The sequence below is a fragment of the Drosophila grimshawi genome, unplaced genomic scaffold (genome assembly GCF_018153295.1).
Source record: "Drosophila grimshawi isolate 15287-2541.00 unplaced genomic scaffold, ASM1815329v1 contig_1369, whole genome shotgun sequence".
NCBI lineage: Eukaryota > Metazoa > Arthropoda > Insecta > Diptera > Drosophilidae > Drosophila > Drosophila grimshawi.
In genome coordinates this window covers 5399910-5417467 of record NW_025062891.1, presented here as the reverse complement: position 1 = coordinate 5417467, position 17558 = coordinate 5399910, and the positions used below count along the sequence as shown (strand labels likewise).

Sequence of the window (17558 nt, the reverse complement as noted above, 5' to 3'; positions counted from 1 at the left end):
TTTTTTCTTTATTTTACTTAATTTTTTTTTATTACAAAAGTCGCAGCGTTTATGTATTTACACCCACATACAAATGGGTATCAATTGTTATTCAAAAGTATTTTGTTTATTTCGAATTGAGCTTAAGAGCTAATGATGTGCACAACGTTTGAAATTTGTTGTTGTTGCTTCTATTCGTTCGTAATTGTATCTTTGTAATTGTATCTCGAATTGTAATCGAATTGATCAGATATATCAACTTAATTACATTGCAGCACGAAAATACTTTATTATTTATTTAATAAACATAAAATATCCCCATAATCATGATGTAAGCGGAATGGATTTTTGACAGCGTTGCGTTGGCTTCTTTTTCTTTTGTGATGTTTGTGAGTGTTTCTATATCGAGAATATATATATATATATATATCGAGTCATTACCTTATAAAGATATTTAAAAAATATACAGAAAAAAACATAGATAACGGACGGGATTTGAATTGAGTCGGTATTTGGGTTAGAGGCTCGTACTAAATTAGATTAAGAGGCGCTGTGATTCGTTCGTGAGCTCATTTTAAACTTAGTATACTTAACTTAATACATAAGGTTGGACGTCTTATAGCTTGGGAGTATATAGGAGTAAGTAGAAAGGGGAAAAGTAAATACAACAAAATTAAAATATGCTGTGTTGGCTTGAAGAATATGTAGAATTTGCGACACATTTCGAAAGGAGAATGTCTCTACAGATGATATCTTTTATCGATAGCTATATACTTGATAAATGTATATGTGTGTGTTGTGTTTACTATATTCGAGAGCTGATGGATTTGATGTGGATCATGGTGGGTGGTGGTTGCGTGGTTGCGTGGTTGGCTACTCGTTTTGGCTTATCTGGAGTAAAGTAGCGTTAACAAAATGTATAGCAGAGCAAGCGATGATGCCGAGGCAGCAATATGCTCGGCGCCGCCATAGTACGCCTGTCCACAGGCCGGCGGGCAGACGGGTATGATCGTCTCGAAGAGATTGACGCGCGCCTCGGCATCGCCAAAGCGATTGGTTGCCTTGCACACATAGTCGCCATACTGACGCTTCTCAATGGTAATCACGCGCAGCGTCGAATCGGTATACTCATCGGCGGTGGCAAAATGCGATACGGTATAATGTTGATTGTTGGCCAGCTGGATGTCATCCTTGGTCCATACGATCGCTGGTGGCGGATATGCCTCAATGTGGCACTCCAGATCCATGTCGTATTGCAGCGCCTGGCCGAGACGTGGACGGGGCACAGTTATAACCGGCGCAAACTCCACCTCAACATTGATGTTGCGACGATCCCCTTTGCTGACACCATTGTCCGCCACACAGTAGTACGTGCCACGATCCTCCTTCTTCACCGACTTGATGCGCAGTATATTTCCCACATACGTGGCGCTGTCTGCAAAATAGATGAGAGAAGCAAACAGGGAAGAGATGCGCATTAATAAAGGGTGTTCAAGTGCGTCCAGCCAGTATCAATTCAACAATGCAATTTAAACGCTACGCCTTTTGTGCTTGTGCACTCGCAAGCGGATTTTAATGAGACATCCGTTTACATTTATACACTTTGGTTGTGGGTGACCTTTCAGTTGCGGCGTCGAGTGCCGTCTCTATAACAATGGCCACGTTAATGACCTCTAACAAGCAGCCAAACCATTTACAACAGCCACCTTTTTTTTTGCAACTAATTATACCCTGTAGTCATTAACATTGGCTAAGCAGGTTGGCATGTGGAAGATCAAAATCATGTAACAGGCAAACGGAAGCATATCACCTCCATTTCACAAGCAACTCGTTGATTTTACCTATAACTTCTCATCGATAAATATTGATATTGTCTTGAAGACCTACATAAACCTGGTGTTCTACGCATATTTACTTTCACACCTTGCAGGAATCTAATTTATGACATTTAAATATCGGTCTAAGGCCTTACAATAAACACAAAGTTATCTAAGCAATCATTTTTTTGGTTTTATTTTAGGTTAAATACAAATGGCTGTTAATTGTGGCTACAGGGTATACCCATGTCGCATACTCTCGACTAGAGTAGATTTACTTATTTTTCAACTGGGAAATAAGCAGAAGCTGCCGGGTAGGGTGTTGTGTTGGGTAGGGGTATTGCATCAGGCAACTGAAGCGTAAACGTGAATGGGAATGCGAATACGAATGCGAATGGGAATGTGAATGCAAAAGGTGCACTCTCTCGGCAGCCGTGGCAAGCATTCAGTTCATAACCGGAAGTTGAAACGAGTGCAATGTGCTCCGTGATACCTGTACAAATGCCACACCTCCCCATCCCCAGCCTCGCTGGCTGTGTGTCTGTGTCTGTGTGTGTGTGTGTGTGCAACATGGCATCTGTGGCTCTTCAAACATTTGCCAAAAACAATTCAAGCCTAAACAATTGACACAAACTACAGTTGAAAAGCAGCTATGCAACTAAAAGCTGAGCTCGAGGAGCGTTGACCGTAAATGCATATAAATATGTATTTGTTGGCAGGAATATGCTTGGCTATATGCTTTATAGACGCCATGCAAAATGCGGGCGAAACTCAACTGAACGAGGGAGCAAGGCGAGTGGGAGGTGGCCATGGCAGGGGAGGGGAGGGAATGCATGTAGGGTTTATGGACTTTTGCTCATTCGGCTGAAACATTTCAAATTAATTGCGCAAGGGAATCGAAGAAACGCATTTGATTAAAATTGAATTGACAGGCAGCGAGAAGGAGAGAGACAGATATAGCCAGAGTGATGAGCTGCAAAAGGAGAGGGTTAAATAACAATTGAATTGCTTAGCTCAGCTATAAATTCAATTGAAATACTTTAGATATGATGCGGGCAGCAGCGTGGCAAATGCAACAAATTCATTTTGAATATTGGGCAATCCAACTGAGACAATCAACAGCAACATCAACAACAGCAACAATAACAATAACAACAACAGCTCACGCTTCTGTCCGGCTTTTGTTTAATTAGCCAGCAGTGAATCACGTTGACCAACTATGAGTAAAAACATGCACAGAAAGCCTAGGCCCAAGAGTGCTCAACTAGCACATGCCCTGTAAACATATGTAACCCATATGCTACCCAAGTATGCATTCCTTATTGATAATTTTGGGTGGTTCATGCACTGCTACCTAGTTAGATCTATTAAGCCCCCTGCTGCGCCTAAAGCTCTTTTATCAATCATGATTCTTGCATGAATTCAAGAATTGTCGGCTTGAGCCGAGCTTAAGATATTTTTCCCCGGAATACTCCCAAGGGCGTGAACAGCTTTCCCCCTGTCTCCCTGCTCCCACCTGCGTAACCCCTTGGACACTGCATCTTCTTCTGCCTAAGGCAACAATAAATATTTTTGCTCTCACTGCTTAATTTAAGTAAGTTTTTGGGATACATCGAATATGCATCTTTTTAAATATGGTTACTGATATGAAATATATGCATACCAAAATTGAGAAATAGATGGATGGACATGTCTCGATAGACTGGACTTCTCTCTGACTGCTTGCCATTACTTAGCAAACTGTGACTCATTTCTAATGCTTACAGGGTATAGGGTATACGAGAAGCAAACCAAATGGCATATAACGTTGAGGAACGTGTCACTGGAAGCGTACCAAGTGCAGCAGCGTGACATGTCGAGGCTCCGACTCACGTTTAGGTTCAGGTTGAAATACTACACGCAGCTGCCATAACAAATGTGCCCATTCCCTATTAACCATTTCCACTGCCACTTCCATTCCCCGATGACAAATGGTTGAGTCAAAGCAAAGTGTTAAATTTTATTGTTTGCTGTTGCATGAAATGATATGCAGGTCAGGTTGAACACACATTTTAACCGTTAGTTAAGCGGTTTGCCAGTAAGTCACTGAGTAATCTAGTCAAAGTTGCAAAAAGTTCATTTCTGCTTAATTGGGGCGTGGCAGACTGGCAAAAACAAAAAAAGAAGAAGCCAAGAAAAACTGTTTAATTGCTTATTAAATCATATGCAACGCGAGTTTCGAGTCTGCGATCTACACACAAGAGTCATCGCTTTCTTCTGTCTCAAAGAACAAGGGGAGCGAGAGAGAGAGATGGGAGTAGAAGAATTGCTTACTGAATTGTTATTGCCTCAACTCATTTTGGGGGCATGTTTGTAATTAAAGTCGGGCATTATGCATAAGATGTGAGTTCGCATTTTGACATTTTGGGTTAAATTCATTAAGCGTTAGAAACTGTACGAAAAAAAATCAAGAACAAGAACAACAACTGAGTGCAACTCGTAGATGTAGGATGAATGTGCCTGTGTGGCATGTATACGATCGATACGAATGTAAATGCATTGTTGTTGCCACAACACAGTGAAGTGACGTTAATTAGGAGTAATGCGGCATTCAATTTCAGATCATAAATCATCCGGAAAAGCAGGCAAAAGGATGTTTTCGACTCTTTGACTGTACTAATTACAATTGCAGTTCATATTTCATCCCTTCAAGAATTTCAAGTTACCCCTTGGCTTGCGAGCCTAATCGAATCTGCGACTGTACTAATTAGAACTGAAGATCGTAATTAATTACATAACAAGGCAGAAGTACTTATAAATAACTCAAGAAGTTTGCGTATTGCTTTAGATTGCGCCTTGACTAACCGAATAATATAGCCTTTAATTATTTCCAGCTCTTTGATGCCAAGAAAAGATTTAGATCATATATCATCCCAACTCGAGTAACGAATTAACCCTATACTGACTCATACTGACTCTTCGATCATCATAATTTATATTTCAGATAGTTTATCAAACCCAAAACCAGATTAAAGACTGAAAAAGCGGAAATACTTTGAAGATCACTTGAGAGTAGACTATAAGCAAGGCACATCCAGTTCATACAGTATGTTTAAATAAATTCCTCTCTCATTTTGACACTCTTAGTAATCAGTATGTAAGGAACTACCTGTTATTCTTTCAATATAGACTCTACAGTCTTCCGACTGATTGCTCTAATAACACGTTTTTAATATGACAAATTGAGAAAATGCTGCTGCTGTTGATGCGTTGAAACCGAGCCGACACCAAGCCAACATCAATTAACGAGTAAATGTTGAGTGCCCGCATGCAGCGGGCTATGGAAATGATACAGCCAGAGAGTAAAGATACAAATAGAGCTACATATATTTTCAAATATATATTTATTTATATATATATATATATATGTGTGTGTGTGTGTGCAACTGCAAAGGCCAGAGCCGGAAATGATGCATTCACTCTCGGGCAGAGTCTCTTCTCAGCCAATGGTCTAAATGGTGCGTTGTAATTTCAGTTACTAATGAGAGAATTAAAAACACTTTGCTCCAGGGAGGAGCATGACAATCTGAAACACACTCAATATGGTTGTTTGCTTATGTGTGTGTGTGTGTGTTTTTGTCTGTGTTTGGATGTGTGTATGTGGATTGCAACGGCAGCCAACTAATGAAAGGAAAACAGAAAGGTAGACTTGGTGTTGGTAATGAAAAATCCGACAGCCGAGCATTTGTTTAAGCCAAGCTAAAGAACCTGTCTGTGCCAACAACAACAACAACAGCAACAACAGCAACAAAGACGACCTCCCTTAGGCAAACAGTCGGAGATAAATTGTCAGTTAAAGGCAGCAGCGGCAGCAGCAGCGAAGACGTCGAGCGTAGAAATGGAAAATTGTGCAAAGTGCAAGGGCAAGGTGAGAAGTAAAAAGAAGAAGAAGAAGAAGAAGAAGAAGGAAAAGCAGCAGAAACCAAGACAAGAGACCTTATCGCAGGTAAAAGCAGCAAGTGCAAGAGCAGCAGGTAATACCTGGATCTCAAAAAAACAAAAAAAGGATGCGAAATGTAACAAGGCCTCTTTTGTAGCACTCACAAAAACATGCCGACTCAGAGGAAATGCATACACTGCAATCGCAGTGTAGTTGAGGGGGGAGCGGAGCGTGTAAAGGTTATAACTGAAACTGAAAAGCCGTCAACGGTTTCTTTTTCATTTTTCAGGCAGGTTCACGCCGGGTTCACCTGGTGCAGCGCATCGCTACGCAGACGCTTGAGTGAATTACAGCCAGCGTTCAGTCAGTTCAAGCTGTTGAGTTTTTTGAGCCATATTTTATGAGCTACCCCTACCCCTACCCCTGCCGCTGACACTACCCCTAACCCCTGCCAAGCCAAAAACCACTTTCCACTTTTTTTTTTGTTTATCGTTTATTTTTGTTTAAATGTGTCTGCTCATTTTTTTTATTTGTTTTTTTTTTTTTATTTATTTTTTTGGTGTGCGCGCTGACTTGGAAAATTTGTGACAAGTTGTTGCTGGGAAAATTGAAGGGTTGCACTTAAATAACAAATATGTTTTTTATGCGAAACTACAGCGATTAGATGCCGCCATTTTGAGCTGTAACAACCACCGTTACGGCCGTTACGTATATGGAAATTAAATGGCATGCAAAACGCCACACGCACCAATCAGAGCCAACCGACGGGGAATTCAAATTGACGGCGTCGACGGCCAGGCGGACAGACAGCAGACGGCGAAAACGTGCCAAAAAAAAACAAAAAAAAAAAACAGACTGTCTGTAGTGCCCAAAACTGCACAGCTCGCACCACATCAACTAATGCCACCCCACCTCAGTTGCTGCCTGCAGCCATATTTGTTTTTCTCTTTCAATTTCCTGCAAGTCTATTTTTTTGGCAGTGCAAACAAAACCGTTAAGCCAAATGAAGTTACCGTTACCGTTGGCGAGGCGAGGCGAGGCGCTCAAGAAATGCACAAGAAAACAAAGAGTGCGCTAGTCGAAAGTGCTCGACTTGAGGATACCCCAAAAATGAAGGGATTTTTAAAAACAAAAACTGTTTTCTTTGATGAAGAGTTAGAGTAAAATTGGATTTACTAAACGAGAGTTTACACACTAAATTAGAAATGCCTTTATCAAATATAATATATAAAAGAAGAAAAAACTAAATAAAATGATTTAAATCGTGAAATGAATCCAAGTTGGATTTACTATACCTAATTATAAATGCCTTTATGAAAATCTTTTCTTTCGTTCTCCAGCTCAAAAATACACAAATTTGCTCTTTGTAATACATTTTTCATGCGTTTTTTATTACAGGGTATGAAAACACAATAAAGAGCGCAACGGCATCCACCGACTCTTCAACTGTCAACACATTCAAACAGGGAGGGATTCGGTTCTATGATTCTATGACATGAAACGTTGTCATGTGGAAATTATGAATGTTAATGCACCACGACAACAGCAACAACAACAACTGAAACAACCACGTGTGACTCATCATAATCAAAACGTCGTCGTGCTCTGGCAAAACACGGGTGCGCTTTTAATGACGTTCCATATTATTTGCGCCCACTGCACACTTCCAGAACGCAGAACCCAGAACCCAGGACCCAACCCCGCGCCAATTCCACAGCCAGCTTAGGTCATGTCTCTTTTTTAACTCTGTCTCTTTCTCGGTATCGGTATCGGTCTCTGTATCATTCTAATTCTTTTTTGCCGACTCTTGTGGCCAAAAGAGCTGGCAAAAATCCAATTAAAAACTGTGCAAAGGCTGTTTGCCTCAAATGCAATTTTCACTTTTCAATCTACCCTTTTGATATACACTGATTTTTTGAGAATTTTTCACGCGATGTTTTGGCAGTTTTGTTCACAAATATATAATGTGCTGGACTATATTTTCATTTGTTAGAAATGCGCCTTTGAGAAATCGAGCTGCAAAATTTCTGCAATATGCTTTTGCTTTCTTTCATAGTTACCCTCTGCTTCGGGTTTCTATCTCTATAAAAATTTGAGTTACTTGGGCTGGGAAACTCCATTTTAACACTCCAAGCTTAAATCTAAAGAGCTGCATGATTTTATTATAGTCTAATTAAGCCATGTACTGAACAGTTTTCACAATTACAAGTCTAACTTCTCTAGAAATCGAGTTAGATGATTTTGGTTTGCGCTTTTCTGATTTTGGATATTTGAAGCATATCATTATTTTTAACAAGTTTTAGCTATTCAACTTGATCGACCATCGAAGCCATTTACTTCATTTCCATCTGTATTTGTTTAGCAGTGCTTGAACCTTATTGGAACCAATTCTCAGCTGCACAGCTGTTCTGCAAGTCAAGTTACTTGAGGTTGCCCAGCTGAACAGCTTGTGTATGTGTTCGTATGTATATCTTTCGTAGAAGTCAGCATTTGGCTTGTTGTGCTCGGCAACCACCTGACAAGTGATGACATCCAAGCAGCTGCCGCCAAGTCTGTGTTCTTCTCATTGCAGCAACATCCTCTATCTCTTTCGCTCTGTTGTACTTATTAAAAATTGCATGCCTGTGCAAATTTGTCGCCTCTTCCTGTTTTGTCACCCGAAACTCATGAGGCAACATCAACATTATGAGGAGTCATCTTGCTGCTGCTGCTGCTGCTGCACACACATATCGAGCATATAACAAGCTCTTGAGACATGTGAATGCACCCACTTTGGTGGCAAACGCATCAGCCTTCAACAGCAACAACAGCAACAACAACAGCAGCAGCAGTACGGGAGAGGAGGTAGTGGCAACCGCAACCCACAACGAGACACCCTCCGGACGCTAGCGAGACTTGCAACCACCGCCACAGTCGGAATTCTTGTTGCCTCCACCCGCACTTGCGATTGCTTGGTGAAGCGACAGACTTTGTTGTTGACTTTTGAAAAGTGATTTCTTCGAGTAGAGCACATTATAGCTACCCGGTTGGTATGCCATTTATTGGATTGTGCTCTCAACTATGCACACAGGCACACAATCAGTAGAATTTCAACAGCCACAGCCACAGCCATTACAAAAGGCCTGGCTCAATTGAGTTTTGTATTTTTCATCTCCTTTTTTTTTTTTTTTTTGTACTTTAAATATCTTTTTTGGAAAATGTCGTCTAATTGAATTTATGGCGATGTCGCCGCACTTTCTGTGGCATAGTACTGTACCCTGAAAGTGACCAAAGTAATGTATCACTCGATAATAAATAGCGAACAAAATCTCAAGTAACAGCTATTAAAATGGCAATTATACCAAACAACAACAACCAACACAAAAAATATCCTTCGCTCGTAAAGCCGACAGGGAGTGTCTGTGTGTGTGTATGTGTGTGCGTTTGCCTAAACAAATATGTTGAAATCCTAAAAATAAACACAAATAGAAATAAAGTTCCCGTGCCCATTGTGATAAGGATTAAAAAGCCGGTCTGTGACATGCAACACGACGCCGAAAGTGCTAAGTAAATAATGAAATTGCTGGGAATACGTGAATTTGGTGTGATAAGCGCATTGCACAATACACCAGAGGCCGACAGAGCGATCCGCAGATCCACATAAAATCACATTTATAGCATTCTAAGCCGACGGTTTACTTTACTTTAGCTGCGGCAAAAGGTTTCCGAAACAAAAAAAAACGCATAAATCCAGCGCCAGGGCAAACAAAATGGCGCCAATATCAAATATCAGTGAGTGCTAACCAAAATTTGTGATACATTAAAACCCTTTATTATTTTGAGAAAAGTTTGAGTGTATTTTTGTTAACACGCAACATACTCTCAACTCAAGGGACGTAACTAAAATCGTACTTTAAATAGTAATAGCATATTATTCATTTAAAAGGAACTCTCACCAGGTATTTTATTTAATGAATTATTCCTTACAAAGTTGATGAAAGAACGATACTTTAAACTTCTCTCCTTCAGCTTTCTATTATTGTTTAAGTTATGTTATTTCAAACAATGATTTGGATGCACATTATTTTTACAAATAAATATATTTTTTTACTTTCAATTGATTTTATGGATTTAAATCTTATCAACGGTCTTGTACTTTTAATATATTTTCGCTTGGGATAACTTTTTAACAAGGTTTGGAGAAAATACATAATAACTTCTGAGAGGCTTTATTGAAGTTAAGAAGATTTTATTTATTTATTTATTTAATTTTCGGAAAATGAATTTATGCCTCAAAGTTGCCAGTTTCAGCTTGGACACAGGAAATTCGTGGTTGCTCAACCCAAATCCTATTAGCAATGTAACAGGGACTAGGCTAGGCAATATTTATACGTTATATATATATAAGCACAAGCAATTAACTAACAAGTTAGCACAGAAGGTAGAGCGGTCAAACCCTTCTGCCGGTTGCAAGTTCCCAATCCCTAGTTGCTAGTTGGCAGTTGCCAGTTGGCAGTTGGCAGTTTGCTGGCCGCTTTGTGATGTGGTCGTTGCCCCAGCAACCAACATTCATAAACAAGTTTTTGCGGTACGTCATCATTTTGTTGTTGTTTTTGTTATTGTGGTTGTTACTTGTTTCTTGGTTTTTCTTTCAAGTCTGCAACTAGAACAGCGCGCCATAATGCATAAAACACACACACACACACACACACACAAGGCAAACACACACACACACACACACAGACACAGACACACACAATGCAACATTGTTGTATTTATTTCCTCTGGTTAAAGAGGGGGTTGGTTGGGGTTACAGGAATTATGCTTGCATTTGCAATAATAAAACATACAAAACTCTCTTCCTCTTCCTCTCCCACTCCTCCCCTCTTAGTGCCTCTCTCCCTATTTCACTCTCTGAGTGTAATTCCATGTGTGCAAAAACTTAATTACTTGCAAATATTTGGACAGTCGTCCTTTGAGTGGCCCATCCATCCACCCAATATGCAAAATCCAATTGCCCGGGTGATGTTTTGAGGCCGTAGGCAGTGCCAGGCCTAAGAAGCAAGCTTGCAATTTTTCATTAAATATTTTGGGAACAGCGACAACAATCAAATTGGTTGGCCACGTCCCGTTGAGATCTCGAGTGGCGCATCAATTGCGCATCGAAATGTTTAAGCGTAAATTTCATAAAATGTACAAAATTTAGCATATTTCACCCTTGGCAGCTATGTAGTTCGAAACTGGCAATTGAATGTTACTAAATTGCATTTATATTTGGTATTTGATTACGCAATTGGAGTACTCGACACGCTCTTGAGTTCTTCTAATTTGCATAAACGTTTTCACGCTCAAGTGGAGCAGCCTTCTAATGGGATCAACGCCCAAGAAGGGTCTGTTCGAGTTTAACAACTACAAGAACAAGAGGGGCTAAGATTTATGTGACATACGACCTTAAACATACATATACATATACATATGTATGTATAGTTTACACATATCTCAAATTCAGATCTTGATCATTTGTGCATTATTGTCCAATTAATGTCAATTGGCTACGGCTACAAATGTTGATTCAAGCGCATGTTTTGATCTTATCGCTGGATTAGGATCTAAACAGTCGGATGTGTTGTGCGCTCTTTTCGATACGCGTACTTATTTATTTAGATATGTGTGCGTATGTTTGTATATATATATATATATATATGTGTGTGTGTGTGTGTGTTTCATGGTGCCGCTGATCACAGCTTGCAGATCGCTGATCGCTGATTGCAGATCGCAGATCGCAGATGCTTCCTGCCTTTCAGACATCATAACAAATGGCAGGCCAAGGGCAATTTGAAAAATTTTACTGGGGAGAACAAAGGCAAAATAGGGATTCAATATCTGTACTAACTCTGCCGAAGCGTAAAACAATATTCTCATTTACATATATATTCTCTGCATATGAGTAATCTTCTAAATTTAAAATCGCTTTAGTCTCTGAGATCCGTTTAATTAAATTCATTAATCCTGATCAAGTATGTATATATGTCTTATGGGGTCCGGCATGTATACTTCTTACTGTTATACATATTTGCACATGTTTTTATACACTTTTCACCCATTTTTAATAACATTTTTAATAAAAATAAAAGTGGATTTTATAAAGTTGTGATTTAGTTGAGTTTTGAATAAATTTTAAAAAGAAGATCTCGTTAAATTAGTTAATGAAATGCTTGAAGTGGAAAAATCTATGACTATTCTGTGAGCAATACTGCTCGAGCAGCCCTCGCTTGTGTCCAAAATCCACTGGCGACATCTGGCATCGTTTGAAATGATGCCAGAATTAAAATCCAAATTGCTCGCGTTGCAAATTGAATGGCCAACGTTTGTTTGTTTGTTTACTTTACTTGTTTTGGGTTTTTTATTTTGGCAAAAGCAAAAAAAAACAAAGCAAAACAAAACTAGGGCCCCACACAGAATACGCAAATCGGCGACGGCCTCACGTGACTCTCGAGTTGGGCCAAGGTGAGTATTATTATGGCAAACGCAATTGTTGCATAAATCATTTTGCCAATGCATTTTTGCATGGCTAAGCAAAGGTGATGTTTGGGGGTCAAGGGGGAAGCGGGAAGGGAGAAGGGAGCGGCAGACAACGCCAGGTGCATGTTTCATTCTGAGCTGTTTACGCTTGGACTCAATGAAACGTTATTAAGAACCGAATGCCTCGAACCGAACCCAATTGATTTGCATGGCAACACACACAATGTGGACCCTTGGACAGCTCGAGTCAAAGATCGAGCCAAAAACGAACGCATGCCCAGCCCGGCCCAGCCCAGTCCAACCCTCCTGCTCCCCTCTTCTCTCCTCCCCTCTACGCTTCTCTTCACTTGGCTAAAAACCGGCAACGGAAGCGCCTGATTAGGGGTTCCTACTGTGTTTGTTTATGTGTGCGAGTCCGTTTTGTTTTGTTTTGTTTTTCGTTCGTTTTTTTTTTTTTTGGTTTTTCATTTTTCATTCCGCTTGGTTTTTTGCGCTCGCGGCTAAGGCGTAGCCCAATCGCAATCCTGGGCTAGGGTTGCTTAGAAACGGTGCAGGATGCTTGCTTTCCTTCTGGGTTTGTTTGCATTTGTACAAAACAGGACACGCCAACGGATAGGCAAGGGGAGGCAGCGAACTTAGAGCGGTGCTTTTGTTTGTTTCGTGGCATGTTTTTTTACCTTTTTGGCTTGTAATTTATATATATTTTGTATATTGTATTGTATATATTATGCTATTGTATTTGCCGGCTATCAAAATACAAATTATATGCACTCAGGGGATCAGCGCATTCGACATGGCCGCATTATTGTTGTTGTTGTTGTTGTTGTTTTCGATACCCTGTAACCGTTGGGAATGTATGAAAGTGGGGTATAACAAATGGAGACTTGGCTAAAGCCATATAGTATTTTTATATATTTTGAGTCGAAAAAACGGTTTGTAAATAATGCATTAACAGTTTTATGACAATAATTGAATAAGAACATCGACATAATCATAGGGTATATCAAAGTCAATGTGAAGCAGTGCAATATGTTATGGTTTTCCTCGTTGTTTACTCTGTTTTAGATGCACTGTACGCGCCCAAGAGCCTTTGACCGTGTCTGATATACACAGTAACGCCTCCTTGTCTCGCTATACGCCAGTTTGCCCTCCCATACCCTTAGTCTTAGCACTACCCCTACCCCTATCAGAAGTGCTAGCACTGTTGCAGAACCATCAAACGGTTACGTGGAACGTTTTCAAGTTGCGGAAGCAATTGCGCGTGCTGAAGTTGTCGAATGCCTCGAATGCCTCGAATGCGAATTCTGGCTGCATAAAAGCATCTCTAGTGCACGACTCTCTGCCTGTGCAGCCTCCCTTGCCACCTCCTGCTCCTGCAGGACGCGGCCCGGCTCGGCTCGTTGGCGCATTTCAAAGCATCTTTCTGTTTGCCCAAGCGCTTTAAATTATTGCGTTCGAAAGCGTGTGAAACGCCGCACAGAACGAAGGGCGGCGCTGTTGCAAAGGTGAAAGCAAACATGGTTTAAACCAAGCGAAAATCTCTACCGATTTACCTTTGATTTATTGTATATATTGTACACAAACACACACACCACATTTTGCAAGCAAAGTTAAGCCACGGCTGACATTGAAGTAACTCCCTCAAGCGTGTCCAAGTTATTGTGCTTTATTTTATAGCTATGCCCAGAACCAAACCCCGACCCAAAACCCAAACACAAACCCCAACGCAAACACAATCCCAGGCCATAAGTAGCTTTCAATTTCAAGTGCCGTACCCGGCAAAGGGAGCAATCTTGGCCCGGCACACACCCAAGCCGATAGCGTCATTTGCTGGCACCAACAATGAATGCCCACAAATAAGGCAAATCAAGGCCAAACTAATTAAAGATTGCACAAGTTGATCGGACAAATGATTGAAAGACGGTTTCATGCCCAGGGTGTGTCCAAGACAAACACAATTTTTCACATTTCTTTCATTTTAGATTTGAGATAGAACTTTTCAATTAAGGCATTAGACAAGATGTGTCTTTAGCTTGAATTCCAAACAGGGAAAATGTTCCTAAAATAAGTAAGAAAATATTTTCTTTACAGAGCAGATCAACTTTTTTCAATTCTAAGATAAAAGTGCAAAAGTTAAAAATTAAACTTAAGAAAGTCATCTTAATGGAAATAAATAAGTAGAAGAAAAAACAGTTGACAAAACATTTCGAAGAATTATTAATTAGACGACTTTTTCCGAGCTTCGTCAAGACATCCTGAGCTAATAAAAAGTTGGTCAATCTTGAAACGATCTTTATACAATATACAATTAAGTGAAATGAAGGGGCAACTGTAACAATATACTTTTTGCATCAAAAATATGATTTAATACCAAGTTTCATCGAGATAAACTGAGAAATTATTCTTTAGGACTTGTACTAGGTTGTCTCATTTTAACAGTAAGCTCAATTAAAGTAATAGTAAGCCACAAAAAATGTAGTATTACTATAAACCAGGCTACGGTACACACCAAGCAATTAGCCTCTACCCAACTGCTTATCTTTACCTAAGTCGAAAAATCATAATTACTTGCACATAACTGTCGAGTACTTAATATAGCCGTATAGTTTACACATGCATTTTTCCTGGTATTCGGTACTCAGATTACTGAGGCTAATTGTTTTTGGATGTGTGCTGCTGCAAATGACGGTGCAATCTTGTTAAACTCGCGGCTAGACTTAAAAATCAATTATGGCTTCGCTGCTAAGCCGCGTTTATTGCACGCAAGGTGCTTCGAACAGGTAGAATACAAACACCTGTACGGGATTAGTATTGACCTTGTTGTTGCAAGACAGTACCTGAGTTACAAATTATTTTTATTAGCATTTCACAGAACAAAAGCAATAAACGTACAACTTGATGGACTTTTCCATAGAAAGCAATCGAACAACGACAACAACAACAACAACAAAGTGCAGCGCCCAAAATGAACACAACGAAAAGAAGAAGCTCCAAAGAGCTTGCGCTAACGAGCTTCATGCATACATATGTGTATGTGTGTTTGTGTGTGTGTGTATGTGGGTCTCTGTCTATGTGTGGGTGAGAGTAGAAGCACGCTGAGCCAAGCTTAACGCCCAAAGCTCTACAATTTAGTACTTAAAACAAAAGTGCGCTTTCATTGTGAGAATTTTTTTTAAAAAGATAAATAGCCAAAACGGTAGCTAAGAACAGGTGGAAATGGTGAGAATATGCAAAACACGCAAAGCAACAAAGTAATAAATAAAAACAGGTATACAACTAACAAATAAACAAACGCCAACAGTGACGCATGAGTGAGTCACGGTCACACACACACAGACAGAATGAAAGAGAGCAAGAGAGAGGACAGCGCCCCAAAGCAGACGGGCAGACATATCATGTAAATGTTAATGTTAAACGGCAGCAAACACAAACTTTGACTTTGGCGTGGCGGGTCACCGAATAGTGTAATAATTAGAATATAGAGACAGAGAGAGAGAGAAAGAGAGACTCACCCGTTGGCAGAATGGCATTGTTTTCGCGACGCCATGTGATGCTCGGTGTTGGATAACCGCTGGCATAGCACTCCATCTGCACCTCGCTGCCCTCACTGGCCACAATCGATTGTGTGGAATTATCGGAAATTACGGGTGGACGACGCACAGAGAGTTTCACATTGGCGCTAACTTTGTGCACCGTGGAGATGACCACCTGGCAGGTGTAGGTGCCCGCGTCTGTCTCTTGGATGTCCTTGATCTGTAGCTTGTACGTGGAAGAATTGGGATCGTAGCGCAGCGAGAAGCGTGAGTCTTTAATCACAAGCGTTGAGCCCGTGGAGAGGAAGACGGGATCCGAGTCTGTTTTGAGGAAGAGCACATTGTACTCCTTGGCATACTGTACCGAACAGTCGAACTCAACGGTGCCGCCGATGTCCTTGATCTGCTCCTGTGTTATATACGAAATTGTTGGCGTCCGTTGCGCCTCTGCGTGCGTGGCGAGTGCAACAAGCAGCAGCAGCAGCGCTGCCCACAAATCAATCTTAATCTTTAGCCACATTCTTAACGAACTTCTTTGCTAGTTTGTGCGTTTGAGTTCGTTTGTGTGTGTTTTGTAGATATAAAATAAATAATTTTTTGGCACCACACCCTACTATTAAATGCTACGTTGAGACGTGAGAAACGGCGACTGCAATGCTCAGTGTTAAACTTTTAACTGCCGAAGAAAAGCTGCGGCTGAGCTATTTGCGCTCTGCGTTCGCTGCTTTCGGAGAAGACACCAAATATACAGGTAGCTTTGACTCTTTCCGTTGCACGAGACGGCGCGGATGCTGTTTGCGAGACACACACTTGTCAGCTCGCTCTAAGCTGGTTTTCTTGACTTTCGGTATGTGCGCGCGCGCTCTCTCACTGCTGTATGTGTCTGCGTGTGTGAAAGCCCAGTTTAATAGGTATAAATATGTGTGAATACAAGAGTTACGAACTTGAGATGTCTACACGCTCTCACTGTTGCGACACGAATGATTCGAATGTTGCGCGCGGCAGCAGGCGCTTGCGTAAACGATATACCTAAGCGCAGTAATCGATAGAATGCAGCGATATATCCGAATTTGCATCATTGGCTGAACGCTGTTGCTCAATTCTGCGCTGCCAGCTTGCAAATGTTAACTAAAATTAGAAATACTGTTAACGCACCTTTGCCCACACCGATATATCGATAACGAGTGCGTGTTTAGCGCGTGCTTTGATTTTAAATTTGGCCATTAAATAAAGTACACTTTCCAGGTTTAGAATTGTTTAAAATGTATTTTTATTTACTTTTCTCTTTTTGTAATATTCTCCTTTATTCAGTGGTTAATTATGTATAGTTTCTATAAATGTCTGATTTTGTTTCGCCATCTTTCTGTGCTTTATGTATGCATTACGATTATATTGTATACCATTATTATGAATGCATATTATAAATTGATATTAATAATATAATTATGCAAATAGTATCGGCATGACACTATTTCAAGTTAAGTTTTAACATTGGATTCCTTGATCTCGTCTAACTTTTTTAAAAACTTTATGTAAATACTAAAATGAAACTCAGCTGTATGTATAACATAAAGTTCAATATCCAAAATATTGTGGAAACTTTGGAAAGTTCTCTAGTTTTAATCATCTTTTCATATTACACAATTTCACGTAGCTCTTGGCTAAAGATTTGCATTCTCTTCTTTTCATAATTAATATCGTATATCAACGTGTATTAATATTTATTGTATTGCTGCCTCTGGGAAAAAAATGACAGGAATCAGCATTTAGAATTTGATTTTAGGTTTTCAACAAGTTGCTAGTTCTAAG

The 17558-nt window shown here is 40.2% G+C and overlaps 1 protein-coding gene across 1 annotated transcript; it reads right to left on the bottom strand.

Moving 5' to 3' along the window:
• Positions 1-75: 75 nt before the first annotated feature.
• On the bottom strand, positions 76-16731 carry LOC6559330 (lachesin). The gene is made up of 2 exons (XM_032734409.2): positions 15729-16731; positions 76-1414 (listed from the first exon to the last, which is right to left on the bottom strand). Exons 1-2 carry the CDS (start codon positions 16267-16269, stop codon positions 867-869), a joined length of 1089 nt encoding a protein of 362 aa, XP_032590300.1. The 5' UTR covers positions 16270-16731; the 3' UTR covers positions 76-866.
• Between the last annotated feature and the right edge of the window lie 827 nt (positions 16732-17558).